The sequence below is a fragment of the Tamandua tetradactyla genome, chromosome 12 (assembly GCF_023851605.1).
Source record: "Tamandua tetradactyla isolate mTamTet1 chromosome 12, mTamTet1.pri, whole genome shotgun sequence".
NCBI lineage: Eukaryota > Metazoa > Chordata > Mammalia > Pilosa > Myrmecophagidae > Tamandua > Tamandua tetradactyla.
Window position 1 is genome coordinate 26,879,082 of NC_135338.1, and position 23,518 is coordinate 26,902,599.

The 23,518-nt window shown below is 37.1% G+C and overlaps 1 protein-coding gene across 6 annotated transcripts in view; it reads right to left on the reverse strand.

Annotated features, from left to right (window-relative positions):
* DCAF5 (DDB1 and CUL4 associated factor 5) overlaps window positions 1-23,518 on the reverse strand; it is a 121,516-nt gene that overhangs the window by 30,378 nt on the left and 67,620 nt on the right. For 5 of the 6 annotated variants that reach the window (XM_077122827.1, XM_077122828.1, XM_077122826.1 and 2 more), the window contains exon 6: window positions 10,046-10,259. In XM_077122827.1, the coding sequence (XP_076978942.1) occupies window positions 10,046-10,259 (214 nt within the window). Of the gene's footprint in view, window positions 1-346; window positions 9,577-10,045; window positions 10,260-23,518 lie in introns of those variants that run through there. The other variant, XM_077122831.1, reaches the window with a different exon arrangement.

Genomic DNA, 23,518 nt, shown 5'->3' on the forward strand with positions numbered 1-23,518 from the left:
TCTATTGGCAAAGGCTTTTTGCTAGCTGAATACCCAGAGTAGCCCACGTCTTTAAATATTACAGACCACCTTTGTAGAGTCACCCAAGTCATGAGAAATTCTTAGTGACTTGAAGGCTAAAAAAAGGATCTAAATTTGGCCTTCCACAACAAAACTGCTTACCTAATAGCAGCTTCCTGGGGGAGAAAAAAGAAAGCATCCTCAAGCAAAGTTAACAGTTTCTCCCTCTCTAACACCTCTGTTTACATGTTAATGGTTAAACAAACAAGCAAACAAAGAACTGGAATACAGCTAACTCCCTTCCAATTATATATATATATATATATATATATATTTTTTGTGTGTGTGTGGGGGGCGTGCATGGTCCAGGAATCAAACCGAGGTCTTCTGCAAGAAAGGCAAGCATTCTACCACTGAACTACCCCATGCACCCTCCTTCCAATTATATTTTAAGTCCTTGTTGGGTTTAGAAATATGAATATAAACAAAAATGATCCTCCCCCCCCCAAAAAAATCCAAGTTAAAAGGAAAAGAATTTCTAGAAGGCAGAAGTGGCAAACTATCTACAATCAGAATATAACAGAGTCCTAAGAATTTGTGCCCCTTAACAGGACCTTTGCTAACATAGAAGAAACCTCTCTCTGCTCAATCTCTCTTTCTCTTTCTATGCACCTGTGTGTATAGCATTTGATATTCCCCAAAATATGCTGATGAACAAGAAAATGTATTAATCAGTTATTATTCATTGAGTACTGATCAACTTACACAGTTCTTTCAAAAGGCTCCTTCCATAATAAGTCAATGACATGCCTGTCTAATTAACTGTATTGACTAGGATAGAAAAACCAGATAGCTCTATAGCCTGAATCAGTAACAGCAGATAGATTGCCATTTAACATTTAAATCAAACGCAGCAGGAAAAAAAAAACCCAAATGCAGCTCTTATTTCCCCCTGAACTTGTCAGGAGGAAAACAAAATGTGATTGAACAACTTTGTGATGTGTTCTCTAGAAGACTATTTTATTTCTGAAAAAAGTTTGCTAATTAGCATATAATGATCATTGTACCCAGTGCCCATCACAACTACCATCCATTAATGTCAGGTTCATATCAATGAGACCATATAGTATTTGTCCTTTAGTTTTTGGCTAGTCTCACTCAGCATAATGTTCTCAAGGTCCATCCATGTTGTTACATACTTCATAAGTTTATTCTGTCTTAAAGCTGCATAATATTCCATCACATGTATATACCACAGTTTGTTTAGCCACTCGTCTGTTGATGGACATTTTGGCTGTTTCCACCTCCTTGCATTGTAAATAATGCTGCTATAAACACTGGTGTGCAAATGTCCGTTTGTGTCTTTGCCCTTATGTCCTCTGAGTAGATACCTAGCAATGGTATTGCTGAGTCATATGGCAATTCTATATTCAGCTTTTTGAGGAACCGCCAAACTGCCTTCCACAGTGGTTGCAGCATTTGACATTCCCACCAGCAGTGTTAAGTGTGCCTCTTTCTCCACATCCTCTCCAGCACTTGTCATTTTCTGTTTTGTTGATAATGGCCATTCTGGTGGGTGTGAGATGATAGCTCATTGTGGTTTTGATTTCCATTTCTCTAATGGCCAGGGACGTTGAACATCTCTTCATGTGCCTTTTCGCCATTTGTATTTCCTCTTCTGAGAAGTATCTGTTCAAGTCTTTTTCCCACTTTGTAATTGGATTGGCTGTCTTTTTGTTGTTGAGTTGAACAATCTCTTTATAAATACTGGATACTAGACTTTTATCTGATATGTCGTTTCCAAATATTGTCTCCCATTGTATAGGCTGTCTTTTTACTTTCTTGATGAAGTTCTTTGATGCACAAAAGTGTTTAATTTTGAGGAGTTCCCATTTCTTTCTTTCTTTCTTCATTGCTCTTGCTTTAGGTATAAGGTCTATAAAACCACCTCCAATTATAAGATTTATAAGATATTTCCCTACATTTTCCTCTAACTGTTTTATGGTCTTAGACCTAATGTTTAGATCTTTGATCCATTTTGAGTTAACTTTTGTATAGGGTGTGAGATACGGGTCCTCTTTCATTCTTTTGCATATGGATATCCAATTCTCTAGGCACCATTTATTGAAGAGACTGTTCTGTCCCAGGTGAGTTGGCTTGACTGCCTTATCAAAGATCAAATGTCCATAGATGAGAGGGTCTATATATGAACACTCTATTTGATCCCATTGGTCAATATATCTATCTTTATGCCAGTACCATGCTGTTTTGACCACTGTGGCTTCATAATATGCCTTAAAGTCAGGCAGCGTGAGACCTCCAGCTTCGTTTTTTTCCCTCAAGATACTTTTAGCAATTCGGGGCACCATGCCCTTCCAGACAAATGTGCTCATTGGTTTTTCTATTTCTGAAAAGTAAGTTGTTGGGATTTTGATTGGTATTGCATTGAATCTGTAAATCAATTTAGGTAGGATTGACATCTTAACTATATTATGTCTTCCAATCCATGAACACGGTATGCCCTTCTGTCTATTTAGGTCTTCTGTGATTTCTTTTAACAGTTTCTTGTAGTTTTCTTTGTATAGGTCTTTTGTCTCTTTAGTTAAATTTATTCCTAAGTATTTTATTCTTTTAGTTGCAATTGTAAATGGAATTTGTTTCTTGATTTCCCCCTCAGATCGTTCATTACTAGTGTATAGAAACACTACAGATTTTTGAATGTTGATCTTGTAACCTGCCACTTTGTTATACTCGATTATTAGCTCTAGTAGTTTTGCTGTGGATTTTTCAGGGTTTTCAACATACAGTATCATATCATCTGCAAACAGTGAGAGTTTTACTTCTTCCTTTCCAATTTTGATGCCTTGTATTTCTTTTTCTTGTCTAATTGCTCTGGCTAGAACTTCCAACACAATGTTGAATAACAGTGGTAATAGTGGACATCCTTGTCTTGTTCCCGATCTTAGGGGGAAAGTTTTCAGTTTTTCCCCATTGAGGACGATATTAGCTGTGGGTTTTTCATATATTCCCTTTATCATTTTAAGGAAATTCCCTTGTATTCCTATCCTTTGAAGTGTTTTCAACAGGAAAGGATGTTGAATTTTGTCAAATGCCTTCTCTGCATCAATTGAGTAGATCATGTGATTTTTCTGCTTTGATTTGTTGATATGGTGTATTACATTAACTGATTTTCTTATGTTGAACCATCCTTGCATACCTGGGATGAATCCTACTTGGTCATGACGTATAATTCTTTTAATGTGTTGCTGGATTCACAACTACCATCCAAAGCAATCAGAGCAAATTTTCTTTGGAATTGGTCAAGCCATAGGTTGTTTAATTAATTAATTAATTAATTAATTAGTGGTAAGAGAAATGGAATTCCATTGGCTCCCAATAAAAGCACACAAATACACATGTCCATAAGATTATATGCTATTTTTTTATGTCACATAATTCTTGCATTTCTTGATCATTTGCCATTTTAGCTCCATTATACTCCTTTGGTTTATTAAAATAACCAATCTTAATAGGTTCTAAGTAGGAAAATTCTATTAATAAAGAAAAGTTCCGTAAAGACAAGCCAATAAGTCATATAATCAGTAGGGAAGGAAAAGAAAAAAAGTTCTAAATCACCAACAGCTGCTTGTAACAATGTAGCCTACTTTACTTACAGGTGAATCATTATGTGGTGAAACTGAAACCCAAGGCAGAAGAGTGTGCCGCCAACCAAACAAGCCTTTGGCAGCCAATCACCCCTCTGTGGGCCTTAGTGTTTGTATCTGGGGACCTGAAAATAGGAAGTAGCATCACTCGCTTCAGGTCCACATATGAGTATTTATACTTTTCACTTAAGCAAAGGTCTCCAATCATTCTGTGGAAGAAACATAACTTTCTATTTTTTAAGCTTGAAGATAATGGGAAAAGAGGCAAAGCTAACTGAAAGTAAAATCTCTAAGGAGGATAGGACAGGTAGAGGAGGAAAGGTTATCTTATCTGTTCGCCTTCATCATTATCTACCAGGGATTTCCTAGTGGAGCCTAGAATTTCCTCCAGCAGGAAATTCTCTTGCAATGCAAGTATCATGCATTGCAAGAGAACTTCCATGCTGTGTCACCAGATTACGTCAATCCCACTTGTTCCTAAGAAGAAACTCACGTCACCTGATTCATTCCTTTTCAGCTGAACAATGATAAACCAGACTATATGTAGCAGGCCTGCAAATGCTCCAAATCCATTTTAGTTTTCCATGTTTTAAAACTGTATCAGTAAATGGACTAAAAGATGACCTAATCCAAGGGTAAAATCTTTATCTAGGATTGATAATACCCAGACACCTAGTTTACAGAAATTTCACAAACCTTTTAATATTACATGTAAAACCATATGGGTATATGCATTTTCCTTAGAAGACTGTTCATAGCTTTTAGACTTTCAAAGGGGTCCAGGATTTAAAAAGTCATAAATGGCTGATCTAATAAATTATTTCCACACTACTTTCTCTTTAGAAAACTAAAAGTCTGTTAAAATATTTTCTCCTTAAACAATACATTTAAAAAGGAATTATCCACAGCATTCCATATTCACCTCTTCCTCATTAGAAGACCATGGAAAACCACCTCACCACTTAATTTCTGAAACACGTGAGAAGCAGGTACAATCCTAAGCAAGAGCCTGAGTCTAGTCCTGATTCTGATACCAAGTAGATCTGCCAATTCAAACTAATCTGGGCCTCAGGTTCACATTGGGATGAAACCTGTCTAACTATACCCAAATGTTGCTGGGAGGATTCAAATGAGATAGTGGACACAAAAATACTTTTAAAAAGTTGAAGGCTAAAAATATATAAGCTACAAAATAAGGGAAGGAGAAGAGAAAAATATTTATCCAAAGTCACAAAGCAAATCAATGGAACTCAAGAGTTTAATTTTACCATATTAAGTGTGTCTTTATTTCAAATATGGGAGAACATCTGGTACCCCAAACTCCCAAATGAGCTCCTTTTAATCAGTGCTGCATGAAGTTACATATTTTTCTAAAAAGCAAAATGGTAACTTTATATGATGCTCTGTTGGTCTGAAGTGCACTTACTGGTGAATTCCTGCTCCTCTACCCATGTAATATCAACAATATATTACCCATGTAATATCAACACAAAAAGGTTGAGTGGTGATGTAGTTAGTATCTGAGGCCAGGCCATGTATTCAAGGCCATTTTATTGGATTCACAGGATACAAGTTAGCTTTTTTTCTCCAGGAGATGGGACAGACTGATTTCATTATCATGATTTGGTGGTGCTTTAACATCTATCAAGTTTAAAAGAAAGACCTGTTTAAGGAATACCCATGTGCAGATACTCCAGTGTTTCAAGAAATCTTGAGTATACTTTCAAGGCCTTTCAAGAAATCTTGAGTATACTTTCTCTTTTCTCCCCCATTCCAATTTCAGAAATATTTAGGGACTACTAGGCTAGGCATTAGATGAGACTAAAGCAAGAGAAATTTAAAAAATTTTCAGACTGTCCACTTTGAGACCACCTATACCTGCTAGCCTGAAAGACTTATTTCTCAGAAGTCTGAGTTGTTTGGCTAGATACTCAAAATCTTAGGCAAGAGCCATTTTAAGAATGTTGAGGAAAAAAAAAGGGAAACAAAAGTCAAGTGCTGCTTTACAAGCATGTACCAGCAAAGCTAGTAGGTAGAAAACGGGCTTTTTTTTGTTGTTGTTCTGTTAAAGAGGTTGGCACACTGAAGTATGCAGAGGAGAATACTAAGTTCGGGAGACAGAATGTACCCTGTCAGGCCTCAGAGAGAAACAAAAAACAAAAAATAACAAAAATCCAAATATGATGCAAAAGTAAGGAGAAGCCTCCAGAGGAAGGAATGCTGTTTTATTGCAAGATTCTTCACTGTATTAAAAGATCAGAAGATAGGCTGGTTAAAAAAAAATTCAAAGCATTAGCTGTGGCTAATTGTTTATATTTCTAGTATGACATTTTAATTATTCAAGTTTATACATCTGTCAGATCAGGTGACTTAAGTGACATCAGACTGGCTAGGAATCAACAGAAACAAACCATGTATTTGAAGCCCAAAATAGCAAAGACAGATTGCATATATGGCTTTGAATTTGTATTTGAATTACTGTCTGGCAATGTCATAAGAATGTGTCTAGCACGGCATCTGGCACACAGTAGATGCTCAGTAAAGATCTGCTCTTATTTTAAAAGATGGAAGGGGGAAAACAGCATGAAGTTGGGAAGTAGTCAGAAGGAACCAAGGAAGGAACTTGCCTACAATTCACCTATGAATCAGCACTAAAACTAGACATGGGAAAAAATATTGTGCAGAAGCACAGAGGTATCAAACTGGTGACTCTAGGGCAGAATCGGGATGGCATATAGACTTGTTTTAGCCATACAATGAAGTCTGAATTTGTTGCAATATTTAAAAATTGGGAGAATATACATAAAAATCTTTTATTTCTGGCTTCTGGAAAAAAAAAAAAACAAAGGTCCTGGCAACACTGAGACCCACGTGGCAACAATGGGTTGAAGCTGAGTAAACTCTGTCCATTTAAATGGGATGGGGCCTTTTCAATTGGCCATAGTCCCCACAACTCCCTATTGTTTACTCCAGCCCACTTCACTTATTTTTGCTGCCTGCCGTGCTCCTGTTAGAATTGAGTTGTGACCAGTAGTCAAAGGGGTTGCTACTGACAGCCCCCAAACCCAGATTCTAGTCCTGGCTCAGCTACTAACTTATATGGGGCTTGACTTGTATAATTAACTTCTCTGAGCCTCAGTTTTCTCCATCTGTAAAAGGATTTGTACAAAATGATCACTAATAGCTCTATAATTAGAATTAATCTACAATAATGGCATTGAGTGTGGGGGAGAACAAAGTAAGCTCAGCTTATTTCACACTTTATTTCTTGGGTCTAATTTCTTGAAATGTTCATTTCATTTTGAGGCTAATGAATTGAAGCTATGACGGTCTAAAAAGAAGTACAGGCTCTCTGATACTATATCTGGGTTCATCTGTGTGGACTGAGCTAATCTAATCATAATTAAAAGCCAGAAGACTGTCTCAGATATGATCACATACTGCCTTTCTTGACCATGCTCATTCCTATTATGGAAATTTCTCAGACTCCTCTGTGGAACCAGCCTATGACTAAATGAAGAGTTCCAGAGCACAGAGCCTCAGGCACCGGGTGTTCTCAAAATATTCGGGAACATGGTCAAACATTAGGACCAAAAGAAGGAAAGCAGCAAAAAAAGAACCTTTTAGGTGTCAGCCTCACAGATCATATTGTAACTGTGGCAGCTGCTGCTTTAGTCATGAATATGGGGAGTCAGAGCCTCTAAATCACCTTTGAGAGACATGTTCCAGGACTGAAACACTCTCAATAAGTTTGGGCTCCTATGCAACAGTATAAGCTCAATAGATTAGTTTCACTGTAAATCCATTATTTAACTCATCCTCCTAAAGGAACCTGGAAGTTGAGAGGGAAAAACGGTACTTATTGATCCTGATTTAAAGTTGGAGAAGGCTTAGGCCCAAAAAGTTAACTACCACACTGACCAAAGTGCTTAAAATTCACTTCAATAAATATTTATTGTGTTTTCAATGTGTGCCAGGCAAAGCAACAATGAATTAGCTACATTTCTTGAACCGCAAAGAGTGAACACAAAAGCCAAACATTTATCTCTGTACTTCCTATTCCCTAGGCTATATACCTCTGATAATCTATACAATTTTTAAAAACTTTAACTCTATAACTGATCCAAAGTTAGATTAACAATTTCGTATCTTCCTTCATCCAAGAAAAACCACTTACCCCAATCAAAAGCAGTTTAACTTGTCAGAAGAGGATATAATATCCATAAACTCTTCCCACAGGACAAAAGCCACAAATAATAAATTAGTCAAATTTGAATACAGAATATCAAAAGTCATTCAATATTTTTATCATTACTAACAAACAATTACTTCATGTCAATGAAGGTATCCAGGACCTTCAAAATACCTTATATGACTCTGCCTATGGCAATACCTGTCCCAATCAATCAGGAGAAACTGGGTAATTACAGTCTAACTCAGAGGTTCTCAACCAGGGGCAACCCCCTCCCCCCAAGAGATATTTGACAATGTCTGGAGATATTTTTGGTTGTCTGGGGGACAACTGGGAGAATTATTACTGGGATCTAGTAGGGAGACCATGGTAAGAGACCAGAGATGCTGTTAAACATCCTACAATGCACAGGTTAGCCCAAACAACAAAGAATTATGTGGCCAATCAATGGTGACAAGGTGGAATAAACACGGCCTAGTAATACTACATTTTGGCTACAGGCCTTTGTTTCCTCTAGGTCTTTTAAGGACTCCATGCAGACAGCCTCCTTGCTTTATATGACCTGAAGAAAACACAACATCCATTTGCTTCACCTCTTTCACCTTTCCCTTAACCCCTGTGTTTCTGGCAATAAAGAAATAATAAACCGCTACATTTAGGACATGCTCCTGGTTGCTCTATGAAATAAGAATCAGATACATAAGAGGATGACAGAAGATGGAAAATCAACAAAAGGAAGGAAGGAAAGAAGAAAGAAAGCAAAAAGGGAGGAAGGAAAGGGCTTGGCTGTCAGTTGTACAGCTAAATGAAGCTAAATCAACCATTATGCATAGCAGATTAATTACCTGCTGCACGGTGTGCTTCATCATCTCTTAAGAACTGCTTCTTCCAATCCAAGGAAAAAATTGTCTACAGCATAATATACGCAGGTAAAAACTAGTCATTTGGCACTGCAGCCTCCCCAGGGAGACATTACTCATATAACTGAGGCCACCTAGTGGACTCTGCAGTGTGCATCTCAGCTAAATAGGCCCAAGGATTCTAATTTGAGTATAAATTCTGAATTTGGATATATATTCTCTATTTACAAAAGGGGAAGTCCTTAGCCTGGAAAATATAAAAGATACTCTCAGTGTACTTAACGTTCAACTCAATTTAACAAGCATTCATTATAATTCTACTATATATACTAATTCTAAATTATGATAGACACTCTAGCAACCACAGGCTAGGGAAAAAAATCCTAGCTTCTGCCTTCAAAGATCAAAGTCTTTGCAGATTCTCAAGGAACTGTTTCTTTAAAAATCTTTCCCTCACCCACAAATAATTCTAAACAGGTGGAGAAAAGTATGTGAGAACTGTATGACAAAATTTGAAAGTACAATATAGTTAGCTGATGGGGCCCAAAGAAAACTAAAAAGTTCCTCTTTTTCCAATTTAGATTAAGATTTGTTGGGCTTGAGAAGAAAAAGCATATTTGTTTATTTGATCAATCCTTCTTTGTATTTGTCTTAACTCAGCTTGATCACTGAGACCAACCCAATTGTCATCTCACTGACACCCACTTCAGAACTTCTGTGGCCAAGACAGACAGATGCAAGAATGCCAAGTATGTTCTTAAACTGCCAGCTTTAAGTCATCATCTGTGACTGGATTCCCAGTGAGACTGCGAAAAGGCTGGAGACTTATAGCTTGGGCTCTCCATTCCCAGTTGTGATGCTGGCAGTAAAAAGAAAAAGAGTCAGCACTTGGCTCCCTCTCAAATAAAGCTGCTCAGCACATTTCATCCAAGGAAAAAATGCTATCCCAAGAAGCCATTCAGGACACATGTCTGTTACGGTACTTGGATGTTTCATTCATCATGTATTTTATTGGCAAAAAAGGTATCTCTTTTAATAGCAGGCTAATTTTCTATGGACTCCCTTCTCGCTCTCTTTTTTTTTCCAAGTGGCCCAGTCTCAGAATCTTAAAATTTGTTCACACATTTGGCAGAGCTAGGCTGGCCAGCCTTGGGTTACGGTGTGTGCCTCCTTTGTACCCAATGGCAGTTCTGCAGAAAAACTATTAAGCTAGAACAACCTCAGAGAGTCACTTTTTCCCCTAACAGATGCTAAAAGGAAATAAAAGATCAACACAGAAAGAATAACTAGAGAGGAAAGCATGGCTGTGAGAATCAGAGGGCACTTACTTGGTCACGATCTCCTGCAAAACAGCAGCTTTTCATGGTACAAGAGTTGAAATAGCCCTGATTGTCAAACTGGAACACAGGCAGGCGGGAGTGGATGTCATACAGTACAGGGGGCAGGCGGCGCCTCAGGGCCAGGAGCTGGGTCCCATTGCTATTGAATCGCACACTCATGGCGCTTTGGAGAGACAGGTTGCCACCATAGCGTAGGAGAGAACTGGAAGGAGGAGAGCACAGGGATCAGGTGTGAGACAGGCTGGACAAGAGTCTGCAAAACACACCATATTCATTTCTTCACAGCGTGTGCCCAGGACTACATATCATGCTTGTTCATCTGAATTTCAGCAAAATATTTCTATGTAGTAGTTAGAAGGTAATAATGGGGCTAAGTGCGGCTTCTTAATTACATTAAAGCAAATTACTTAACATGTCAGTTTCCCTTTTCAAACTCTAAAAGGTGAATTTCCAGTAAATTTAATAAAAAAAGGGTAACAAAAGCATCTTCAAAGAAGATTTCAATGATTATTTTTTTTAGCCAAGCTGAATATACACATAATCAAAGAGATACTTATCAAGATCCTTAGGAAGTGAGTCACAACCACTCTATCTGGCTAATTATGGATGGAATTTAAGGTATTATTATTTATCCTTTGTATTGATATAAAAGAGCCATCATCAGCAAGATCAACAGATATTTTGTTTATTTTTCAATAATAGTGATTTTATTACTTAAATGTAACAGGCACTTATTTTTGAATTTTTATCTGTTCAAAGAGAATTGTTATATTCCACATGGCATAATTAGAAAGTAAATATTAAAGAATTTTTTTTAATTTATCACATAGAGCAAGTAGTACAACAACGGGAAAAACATGTAACTTATTTCCTTTTACAATTCCCAGCAAGTTTATATTTAGCTTTGAAATAGACATTGGTTAGTACATGTAATTCCATTTATCTAGCCTCACACGGAAATATTCTGTCAGAACTATTAAATCACTCTGCCTCATAGACATTGTTGTCATGGAAAGGAAATGGACCTAGAAGTTAGGAATTTTAGAAAAAAAAAGTTAATAAATTCTAGGGAATCACAGAGCTGGGAAGGGCCTAAAGAAACCTAAATCAGAGCCTAGCAGATTTATTTCAGCATTTTAAAAAAATAAATTTTAATAGCATTTAACAAGCAAAAACTTAAAAGACCAATATGTTCCCAGAAGAGAGGGCACATACACTGAATGAAGATAATACATTTTCTTTTATTTTTATTTTTTTGCAAGAATGAGATGGGAAGATTAAGGGGACAGGAAAGGAGATATCCTATTAAAAGAGGAAGCCCAGAAACTGCAAAGTAGAGGCAGCTGCCATCCCGGGTGGATCATAAAATCAGCCTCCAACACCAGCCGCTGTCAGTCCTGTGCCCCCCAAAGTAGTCTTCTCACCAAAGGGAAGAATGCTCTGGTACAGCAGTTATGTGTAGAAACAAGGTATGGGCAAAACAATCTTTAACCCTCTTATGACTGAAATGAAAGGAAACAGAAGAGATTTGGAAACACTGTCCCTGGAACTCCAGATATCAAGGAGATGCCTGGTGCTCCTGTAGACCTGAAGTGATAATCCCTGCAGAGAAATGTTCTTATAATGGTGTTAAACACAAGCTGAATTCACTTACACACAGATGGGGCGGTTATAGCCCAGGCATTTCCTTTCCAGGGTGCCCTAGCTGCCACAGGCACATGGTGTTATCTAAACACTGAGCTCAGAAACAATGAGAGGCTTTCAATCCAAGATCGGCATGGAGTGCAAATAAACCAGCCTCTGTAGGTCTGAAGATGAGTAAGGATGAAAACAAGGCTCAACAAAAAGAAAGCTGTCCAGCCCCATAAACCATAGCACAGGGTTTACACTAGCCTAGGCATCGCTCACATAAAAGCTAGGGCCTCTGCCAAATGTCCTTTCCATCTGTTAATAGGAATTTCCTCTGTAATTCTAGTCAGGCCTATAGAGGAGTCTGGCTCAGAGAGGCATCCAGGCCCATCCCATCCCCACCCAAGCTCCTTGATCCATCATCTGCAATCTACACTCTATAGGGATCTGTCTATGGGCTCCAGAATAGTCACTAACTTCTCTCTCCTCTACATTCCTACTCCTAACACACAGAAAGTGTGTAAGCATCTTGCTCCTGAAATGTCTAAAGATGCAATCTAAAGGGCAGCAGTTACCAAAACTGGAATGTTTCCTATTTGGGCTCAAAATTCAATTCTTCCCAGAGATAGAATGAAACCTAAAATCCAGAAAGTGAGTTATGTCAATTGCAATTTCTCTGCAAGGGGATCTACAATTGGCAGATCTAGTTCTCCAAAAAGAACAGTCAGGATCCTTATACAATGTCAAAGATTCTACAGTGTATGGTTCAACTCTGCTGCACATGAGAATCACCTGAGACTTTTTTTTTTAATGTTGATTCTCAGGAACCACCCCCAGATATTCTAATTCAATCTGGGAAGTGGGCCCAGGAATCTCAATCTAACAGTTAATTCTGATGCAGGTGACTCTCAAACTACACTCTAAAAAAACATGTTTCCACTTTGGATTTTTTTTGTGAGGGGAAGGGGACCAGGGGAGGGAGATAAGGGAGAAAAACCAAACACACAATATGGCACTTTTAAAAAAAAATATTTTTATTGAGAAATCTTCACACACATACATTCTATACACGGTATACAAGCAATGGCTCACAATATCATCACACAGTTGTGTATTCATCACCATCATCATTTTTTTAGAACATTTGTATCACTCCAGGAAAAGAAATAAAAAGGAAAAACTCATACATACCATACCCATTAACCCTTCCTCTCTAGTATTGACCACTACTATTTCTATCTACCCAATTTATTTTATTCTTTGTCCCCCTATTTTTATTTATTTATTTATCCATATTGTTTACTCATCTGCCCATATCCTGGATAATAGCAGCAACAGAGACAAGGTTTTCACAATCACAGTCACAATGTTAAGTTGTATCTTTATGGAATAGTTTTCAAGAATCAAGACTACTGGAACACAGCTTAACAGTTTCAGGTACTTCCCTCCAGCCACTCCAATATATCATAAGCTAAAAAGGGGTATCTATATAATACATAAGAATAACTCCAGGATAACCTCTCGACTCTGTTTGAAATGTCTCAGCCACTGAAAGTTTATTTTGTCTCATTTCTCTGTCCCCCTTTTGGTCAAGAAGGCTTTCTCAATCCCACGATGTCAGGTCCCTGGGCATCATGTCCCACACAGGAGGGAGGGCAGTGAGTTCACCTGCTGAGCTGGCTTAGTGAGAGGGGCCACATCTGAGCAACAAAAGAGGTTCTCTGGGGGGTGACTCTTGGACCTTTAAGGAGGCTTAGCTTTTACAGGAATAAGTTTTATAGGGGCAAATCCCAATAAAGGCTGAGCCTACTGATTTGGTTGCATCCTCTGCTTGTGAAAATATCTGAAGTTCTCCAAATGGGGAAGTTGAATATTTCCCTCTTTCTCCCCAGTCCCCAACGGGACTTTGCAAATACTTCTTTATTCACTGTCTAAATCACTCTGGGATTTATCAGGACATCACAGTAACCTGGACAAACCAACAAAATCTCATGCCCTATTCAAAAGTCCATGTACTTATGGTGTTCAACTAAATTGACCACACAAGGAAACGCACTACCAAAATATAAATTCTGCACCAAATAAACATCTCTCCCATTAGTCTCACCCAGAAGTTGATGTTTCAAAATACGAATGTATCATCCTTTACTCTGTATTCTGATATTACTTAGTCCTATCCAGATCAGCTTTATTCATATCTCTACTAGAAGTTTGATCATTTTTTCAATTTTTTTTAACAGTTTTGTATGGGGTACTACTGACTTTCATAGCTTCAGAGCTCTACCTCTGAGTTTCAGGTGTCACATAAATTCCCAAAGTTTCTGGGAATGACCAGTTTAAAAACAAACAGCTCAGTATCTCAGAATAGGACTCTAATTCTTTTTAAGACCAGAGTTTCACTCCACCAATGATGCCTGAATGAAATGTTGTTCCTTTTTCCCTGTCCAAAATACATTCCCTGAAGGAAGAGTTTCTCATTTCCTCTTGGAGAACTGAGGATGACTTTATACAACAAGAATGCCTTAATCTTGACTCACTTTCTGGACCCTGGTTTTGATAATATAGATGCTACTATCTCCACTTCTCCAGAGAAATGGCTACCATTGCACACTTAGGGAGAAGAGCAGTATTTCGAAAGGGTCAACAAATTAAAATGAGTTCAAATCAGAATGTCCAAATAAGAAAAATAAAACAATATGTTTCATAGGGGCGAGCCCTAAGATCGAGGAAGGGCTCATCCTATTGAATTGGTTGTCCTTCTGCTTGTGAGAATATCAGGAATTCCCCAAGTGGGAAAATTTAATATTGCTTCCTTTCTCCTTAGTCTCTCAAGGGGACTAATCATTTCTTTTAAGAGTTGGAAGGGAGCTAAAGAATCTAGGCTTTGTCTTTCATTTTTCTTATACAATGCTAGGTCTCCTAATTGAAACTCCTCTAGAGGAAACCAAATTGTTGGACAACCTGAGAAAGAAACATTGTAATCTGTGACAACAAATTTATTTTTCCAGAACATGATTCACCACCACACCTCTCTGACTGAAATAGAGATCTTGGTTCAGTATAAATGTAAAACTTCCTTCCCTTATTGGACATTCAAAATTTTAAACTTGACTGAGGTGGGCAGAAGAACTCAACTAAACTTTCAATAAATCTTTACATAATAAAATGACATATTAAGCACCTCCAGGGAGGAAACATGGATGGCAGGCATGGCAATGCTTTCAATCATCTTTTGTAATAGTAAACATGCTCATAGTTTAAGTGGTCTGGAGCCAGGTTTTTGCCTTTGGTCTAGAGATCCCAAAAGCTGTGCCAAGTCAACCTAGATCTCAAAGCAAATTAAGAGGTAATACCATTACAGAATTGTCCAGGACATTCATGACTTTTCCATAGAATTAGGGACTCAACATTTAGTCATCTGAGTTCATCAGCTGACATGACTTCCCCAATAACCTGGCTAATTCAGAATCCTCTCCCCTTACTCCTTCTTCAGGAAGTAGAGATGGGTTTCATAAGTAGCCATTTAATCTTCATCTTAAAAATATCCTCCATCCCACTACTCTGACCTCACAGTTTATACAACTAGAGAGGTAGAGTTAACAGTGGTTGACAGGAGAAATAAAAAAGCAAGTAGAAAGAGGGAGATTAAGATGGCAGCTGCTACAGCAACTGTAACAGTTCAGAAGAAGTGGGTGGAAAGCTGTGCAGGTAACTAAGCAGTCATTGATAGCAAGAGAAGGAACTGGGTGGAGTGCTCTGAATGTTGGTGACAAGGCCACAAAGCTAGAAGAAGGGTGAAGAAGAAAGAAGCAAAGTCTGGGGAAAAAATTCTAAGCAGAAGAGGGTCCGAAAACAAAAATCATGATTTGGCACTTCCTAATAAGAATTCTTATACTAACAGTTGAAAACAAGAAAAGAACAAAAAGAAAAGGTGAAAGAAGACCAAACTAGTGACTGATAAGGCACAATTACAGGAAGATGGCTCATTTCATACAGGAGCCAATCACTGAGAATGTATCTAAAAACACAAAGCCAATTCTAGTTGGCAATAATGTAAATGGCTTATAATAATGGCTTTCAAACTTTTTTTTACAGCAACTCTTTGTAATAAATACATTTTATATTGCATCCCACTATACCCATATTTATTTAGCATAAATTCATGGGAGAACAATACCTACCACCTACTATATTTTCTATTTAATAAATATTTATGGCTATCTAAATTGATTTCATGACCCACTGGATTGTTGAAAAAGCCTCCTAACTTTTTACCTTGCTTCTACTCTTGTACAATGATCCACTATCCTGAACAAAGCAGCCAGAAGGATGCTGACCATCAGTCAGATCATATCATTCCTCTGTTGAAAAACCGCCAGTGGCTCCCCATTTTAACCAGAAGTAAAGATCAAATTTGTTACAAAGCCTACAAGGCCCTGGACAATCCCGCCATCCTCATCTGTTACCTCTCTAACTTCCCTTCCTAGCATTCTCTTCAGCCACATGGCACTTTACTTATCCTAGAACATGAAGGCATGTCTCTGCCACAGAGCCTTTGTAGTTGCAGATCCTGTGGCCTGGATTCTCCTCCCCAGATATCAACATAGTTCATTCTCTTACCTCTTTATTCACATATCCTCCTCAATGAGGCCTCTCCTGACTGACACTCTATGCAAAACACAACTCATCCAATGCTCCCTGTCTCCCCCACCTACTTTATTTTTCTCTACTGCACAAATCACCATCTCACTTACTACATATTTTTTACATATTTATTTTGATTCTTATTTGCCTTTTCCCACTAGACTATTACCATTTATATCTTCTCCCTGCATATCCCAATTGCTTAAATATTTCCAGACACATAACAGACATGTAATAAGTATCTATTGAATGAAAAATTTTGACCTACAACATTAAAAAAAAGCTACTACCAAGGGTCACATGGCTTTTGACATTTGTCTGCCCATGAAACCTAATCCTAAGAGGCAAGCAGCAGAACAGCAAAAAATCTGAGAAACAGCAGGAGACCTGGAGATCATCTGAGTCAAAGTCCTCTTTCACAGGTGAAGAATTGCAGCCCAGAAAGTAAAGTGATTTGCCAACAGCAGTTATCCTCCTGCTTTTTGCATGGCACCACCCAACATCCTTCAAGTGGGTTAAATTCATCCCCTGCTAATCAAGCAAGCAGCCAAAAAAGAAGGAAAACTTTAACAGGGTCTTAATTATATATATTGCACTTTTAAAGCAAATTACTAATTCTTGCAGAACAAAAGTTCAAAAGGAAAATCAAGTTAAGTTTTAAGAATCCAATTACAAGTTTAAAAAAGGGAAAGATTTTAGAAAGTGACCACTGAATTCTACAGATTTTTGAATACATGTTCTCCCCAATTATATTTAAAACAAATAGTGATAAATATGATGATTGACAGGTATACTGAAACTAATAAGAAGATATATTAACAGCTATAGGATTTGAATGTTAATGATCAAAAGAAAATAAGTTATTTTAAAATGCCTTCTTATACACACTTCCTTTTATAAAAAGAGACCACTGAAAACAGCTTTGAAAAACGTATAGGAGTAGAAAAAAAAATGTATGGGGGTAGGAAATTTAAAGAACTTTTTAATGGAAACTTCAAATAATATGCTGTTTGTACTGGTCTGAATCTGTGGTGGACACCAGAAAAGCCATGCCCTTTGATCCTCATTCAATATTGTTGAGTGGGAGCATTTTGATTGTTTCCATGAAGATGTGACCCACCCAATTGTGGGTGGTAACTTTTGATTAGATGATTTCCATGGAGGTGTGTCTCCACCCACTGAAGGTGGAGTTGCTTGCTGGAATCCTTTAAAAGAGGAAACATTTTGGAGAGAGTCCCTTTTGGTAGAGCCACATGAAAGCCAACAGACACCACCATGTTCACCATGTGCCCTTCCAGCTGAGAAAGAAACGTTGAACGTCGTTGGCCTTCTTGAACCAAGGTATCGTTCCCCAGATGCGTTAAACTGGACATGTCTATAGACTTGTTTTAATTGGGACATTTTCCTGGCCTTAACTGTAAACCAGCAACTTATTAAATTCCCCTTGTTAAAAGCCATTCTGTTTCTGGTATATTGCATTCCAGCAGCTAGCAAACTAGAACACTGTTCTACAGGATTCTGGTACAGATGCTAACTTTAAAATTAAGTCACTATTTTAAATACATTTAATAAAACCCAAACAAACATTTTCAAAGGACTCTGAAAATATACTGCCCCTCACCATTCATTTCAATAAGGGGATATTATATCTCTTCTATGATAGTTTCCAGTTATTCAAAGAGCCTCCCTTGGTTAGCACTGAACAGTCACCAAATCAAGTATGAAACTATACTGTTTGATTTCTTTCTGCAGATATACTATCCCAGTTCCAAAGCATCTATAAATAAATGGCAAAGATATATTATCAGAATAGAAAACAGATTCAAAAACACTAAACTTTTATGTAGAATCCAGAAACAATGTTTTTGGAAAATATTCCACATACAGGTAAATACATGAATAAATGAAGCCAGGATTATTGGGAATGTACTAAAAATTTCCCATTTAAAATATGTGACTCAAAACAGATTAAATTAAATGGTTAAACCTGTGATTACAAAATAAATTGTTCAAGCTATGCAGAATTCACTGGAGGAATTATATCAACATAGTCCTGAAGAAGCAACAATTTCTTCATCAAATTTAATTTTGTGTATACACATCCTTACAAAAATGATGTAAGGTAGACAGTGGAGGGTAATATTATTCTCATTTCACACTGAAAGAGACTGAAGATAATGTGGTGGTGATCACCCAATCAATAAGCAGCAGAAATAAGGCAATCAAGTTTTTTTCTGCTTCTTAGTTCAATGAGATTTCTGAACAGTACACTGTAGAGATAGATCATTCCATTCCATTCAGCAAAGACAAGGGCATCAGATTGCAAAGCACCCTACCCTGTAATTCATACATGCATTCCATTCAAGCATCTATTGAATACCTGCTGCTAACTTAAGGCACTGTGTCAGCAACATAGATTCAAAGATGAAATAAGATGAATAAGATACCCTCAGGTTGAATGAGGGCAAGAAAACCAAGTTTCCTTCTATACCACGACCAGTGCTGTAATAAAGGGAAAATATACTATACGAGGACAGGAAGAACAATTATCCTCCACTTGGGAGACAGAAGTAGGGAGGTGGTGGAAAAGTTCCTGGAAGAAAAGCCTATGCTGACTCTAACAGAGAGTTGACTCAAATTCTTAACTGGCAAAAGAAACTTAAATCTGGGTATGTTAACATAAGAATAAATTCCTAACATATACTGATAAGTGAAAAAGTCAACTTATAGAATGACCATACAGTAGGATATCATTTATGTAAACACACACATATATACAGAATGATGCCATTTGATGTTTTCTGTCAGTACATGTATAAGCATATAAAAACAAAGAAAAAATCCAAGAAGCATATACTACAAACTCATTATAGTCATTACCCCAGGGGAGGGAACTGCGGACCAAGACTGAAAGAGGCAGTAAGAGGGGACTTGGGCTTTATCAACCGTTTTTAAAAGATGAATATGAATTATTTGTATTTTAACTTTTTATTTTGAAACAGTTATAGATTCAGAGAACTTTGCAAAAATATGTTAAAGGAGGGCCCATGCACTGTTCACCCAGCCTTCTCCAACGTCACCATCTTGCAAAACTATAATATTAAAAACCAGGACAGTTACATTGGTATAATCAAAGCTTTTTCAGATTTTTGTCAGTTATACATACAATCATATTTGTGTATGTGTGTGTGCAATTTTATTACATATGTAGCTTCATGTAACCGCCACCACAACCAAGATACATAACTATAATACCATTATAAGACCCCCTCATGCTACAGTTTTATAGTCACATCTATCCCTCCTACCTCTATCCCGAACCCCTGGCAACCACTAATCTGTTCTCCATCTCTATATTATTTCATGACTGTTACATAAATGGAATCACGCCATATGTATCCTTTTGAGACTGAAGTCAGTATAATTTTCTTAAGATTCATCTAAGTTGTTGTGTGTATCAATAGTTCATTCCTTTTTATCTCTTGATTAGAATTCCATGGTATGCAATTATCTCAGATTACATAACCATTCATCCACTGGAAGACTTTTGGGGAGTTTCCAGCTTTTGGCTATTATGAATAAAGCTGCCATGAGCATTTGTGTATAAGTCTGTGTGTGAAAATGTCTTCATCTCAGTGTTATTGCTGGATCATAAGTTAAGTCATTTTTACTTTAAAAAGAACTGCTGAACTGATTTTCAGAGGGACTTTACCATTATACATTCCCATCAGCAATATATATGATTCATTTTCTCCAGATCTTTGCCAGAATTTACTTGTATTTTAAAAGCTAAGAAGTCTGCCAGTCAGTATTTTAAAATAAAAGGAGACAACAACTAGAAATTTTTAACTTCTAAACAAATATGTTTAACATTTAAATAAATATGTTTAAAAGGAATTATCTTGCTGTGAAATAGTTTAGCAGTTCCTCAAAAAGTTAAACATAGAATTACCGTATGACCCTGCAAATCAAACAAATGCTCAGACATGAATGTTCACAGCAGGAGTATTCACAATAGTCTAAAGATGAAAACAACCCAAAGGCCTACCAATAGATGAACAGATAAACAAAATGTGGTATACCCACACGATGGAATAGTATTTGGCCATAAAAAGCAATGGAGTACTGATACTTGCTACAGTGTGGATGAACCTCGAAAACATTACATTAAGTGAAAGAAGCCAGCCAGACACAAAAGGTCACATATCGTATGATTTCATTTATATGAAATATCCAGAATAGGTAAATTCATAGAGACAGAAGGAGACCGGTGGTTGTCAAGGGCTATGGGAAGGGGAAAATGCAGAATAACTACTCATTGGGTAGAGGGTTTTATTTTGGGTTGATGAAAATGTTTTGCAACTAGACAGAAGTGGTGATTGCACAACACTGTAAATGCCATAGAGTGTTCACTTTAAAATGGTTAATTAAGTTATATAAATTGCATCTCAATTTTTAAAAAATTATCTTTTAGAGATACATATTAAAGAATTTATGGAGGAAATGATATATGAAAATTATTTCAAAATAATTGAGGAAGGGGTTTACAGATGAGGAATAAATATAACAAGACTGTCCAAAAGTTGATAATTATTAAAATTGGTGAAAGGTTAGAGGGGGTTCCTTTTACTATTCTACATATATTTGAAATTTTAAGAGAAAAGTCAACATTTAATTTGAAACATACAATGTCCACTTGATTAAGAGTTTTGGTAACTGGACTTGGGGTGTATTAAAGAAAGGACATGAAATGGTACATGCTTCCAAAAATACCATCCATTCACCAGACATTTTTCAGATGCTCTGGTCTGAAACTAAGTCTCTTGCTCTGAAAAGCACATTTGTGTTTGGTGAGAAGAAATGGACAAAAAGAAGCTCTGGTCTAAAGGCCAAAGACCCCAGGTGGGAGTGAAGGCTATAGCAAAATCAACCACACTCTGAATAACCACAGCTTCCATCTTGTAGGATAAGGAAAGTTGCTAAATCTGAGGTATTTGTTTAAAAGGAAAGATTCATAGTTCCCACCTCAGACCAATAATTCAATCTCTGAGTAGGTGTTCCAGGAAGGGGCAATTTAACCAGCTCCCCAGGTTAAGATGCTCCCAATCACTGTGTTAGAATTCAAGGGACCTGGTGTCTCCCAGTGGGCAAAACTGAGTCTACTGCTCCATCATGTGGCCATAAAGCCAAAAAGCAACTTCACCAGCATACCAGGCTTGCTCCCATGTAATTCTGAAAGAAGATTTCAAAACCCAGCAAGAACTCTTAAAATATTTTCTGAAGAATTTACACCGTAGGTACAACATTTTGATCCATGCTGTTACAATCAGGGAATTAATATGTCCAGAAAACATAATAGAAAATTGGCTTTGAAAATACTATTTTAAGATGAGTATATAGCACAACATTCTTTCACTATTCAGTTCACTAAGGGTCCATAATGTTCCATGTATTGTGTTAGGTACTAGAGATTAAAGATGAATAAAACATGGCTCTGTCCTTGGAAATCCACAGAAAAACATAATGCATAATAAACAGTTAGGACAAGTATCTCCTCTGTAAGCAGCAATTTATGGGTGATGGGAAAGAAATCAAAGACATAGTACTAATCTAGCTGGAGAGATAGGATATATTCATGTTTAAAGATGGTATGCAGCAAATGAGACATGTAACATGAATGCCATAGACCACAAGTACATAGAGCTCTAAATAACGGAAATCTCCATTCATTCAACAAGTATTCATTCTTATACACACTCTGTGCTAAAACTATGCTAAGTATTGGGGACATGGTGAGTCAAGTAACAGAAGTATGTCACGGGGATGTAGCAGAGAAAGTTTCCCTGCTGGGCTGTCATTTGGCCTTAGACCTTGGAGGATAACTAAGATTTGAATAATAGAGAGAAAAGTCAAGGGAAAAGGAGTAATTCTCCTCTAGATATATATGTGTCCATATATTAGATATATATGAGGGGAGGAGTACAAGGGGAGAAGCAGACTGATATAAGAGAAGGGACAAACTGCTTGCTTATGGAGTTTGGATTCTATCAGGTAAAGTAGGTCATGAATTCATCCAAGAAATTTGTTTTTGGAGCATTCCACATTATAGGTTCTGGGTTTATGGCCATGAATAAAGATAATGAGAAGCCATTAAAGTTCCTGGGTAGGGGAATGAAAACAGTGATATTTAAGATAAGTGCCATGTGTCAGATGCAGGAGACAGCCAGGGAAGTTGTGCAGCCAATATCTTATAAAAAGACTGATGGGAATCTGAAATGAGGGAGGAGCATTAAAAACTGAAAAGAGTGGCCAGGCACTAACACCATTCAAAGCTGACTGACTACGGCACAGAGAAAAAGAGACAGGAGTCAAATAGGACTCTGGAATTTCAATTTGAATGATTAAATAAACATTAATAAAAAAAGAAGCTAAGATATACAATAATAATCAATAATACAATCAAATGCACTAATTCTAAGCACAGAGCTCAGTCAATTTTTACCTAAGTATATAGCCATGATACTATCACTCAGATCAAAATATAGAATCCCACAAGTTTCCCTCATGCTTTTCTAATCAATATCTTACCCAGAGGTAACCACTATTCTTATTTCTATAGCCTGCCTATTCTTGAACGAAATACAAATGGAATCATATAGTATATACTCTTTTGTTCCTAGTTTTTTTCATTCAACACTATAGCTGTGTGATTCATCCATGTCAATGTGTTTATCTGCGTTTACTCTTTTTTATGTCTGTGTAATGTCATTGTAGGGCTAGTCCACAATTTATTTATCCAGTCTCCTTTGATGGACATTTGGGTTGTTTCCAGTTCGGGCTGGTATGAATAAAGCTACTGTGAGAATGCTTATTTACACCTTTGAAGGAAATAGGAAATTTTTCTTAGAAATAGTAAGATTGCTGGGTCATGGAGTTATATGTTTAGTTTAGTAGATCCAGACAAATAGTTTTCCTAAGTGGTTGTACTCATTTACACTCACCTAAAATGTATGAAAGTTTCATTTGCTCCATATCCTTACCAACACTTGACACTATCAGATTTTAAAATTTTAACCATTCTGGGTAATAGTGATGTAGTTTTAATTTGTACTTCTCTGATGAACTTGAGTACCTTTCAAATGCTTATTGGCTGTTTGGATATCTTTTTATGAAGCACCTATTCAACAT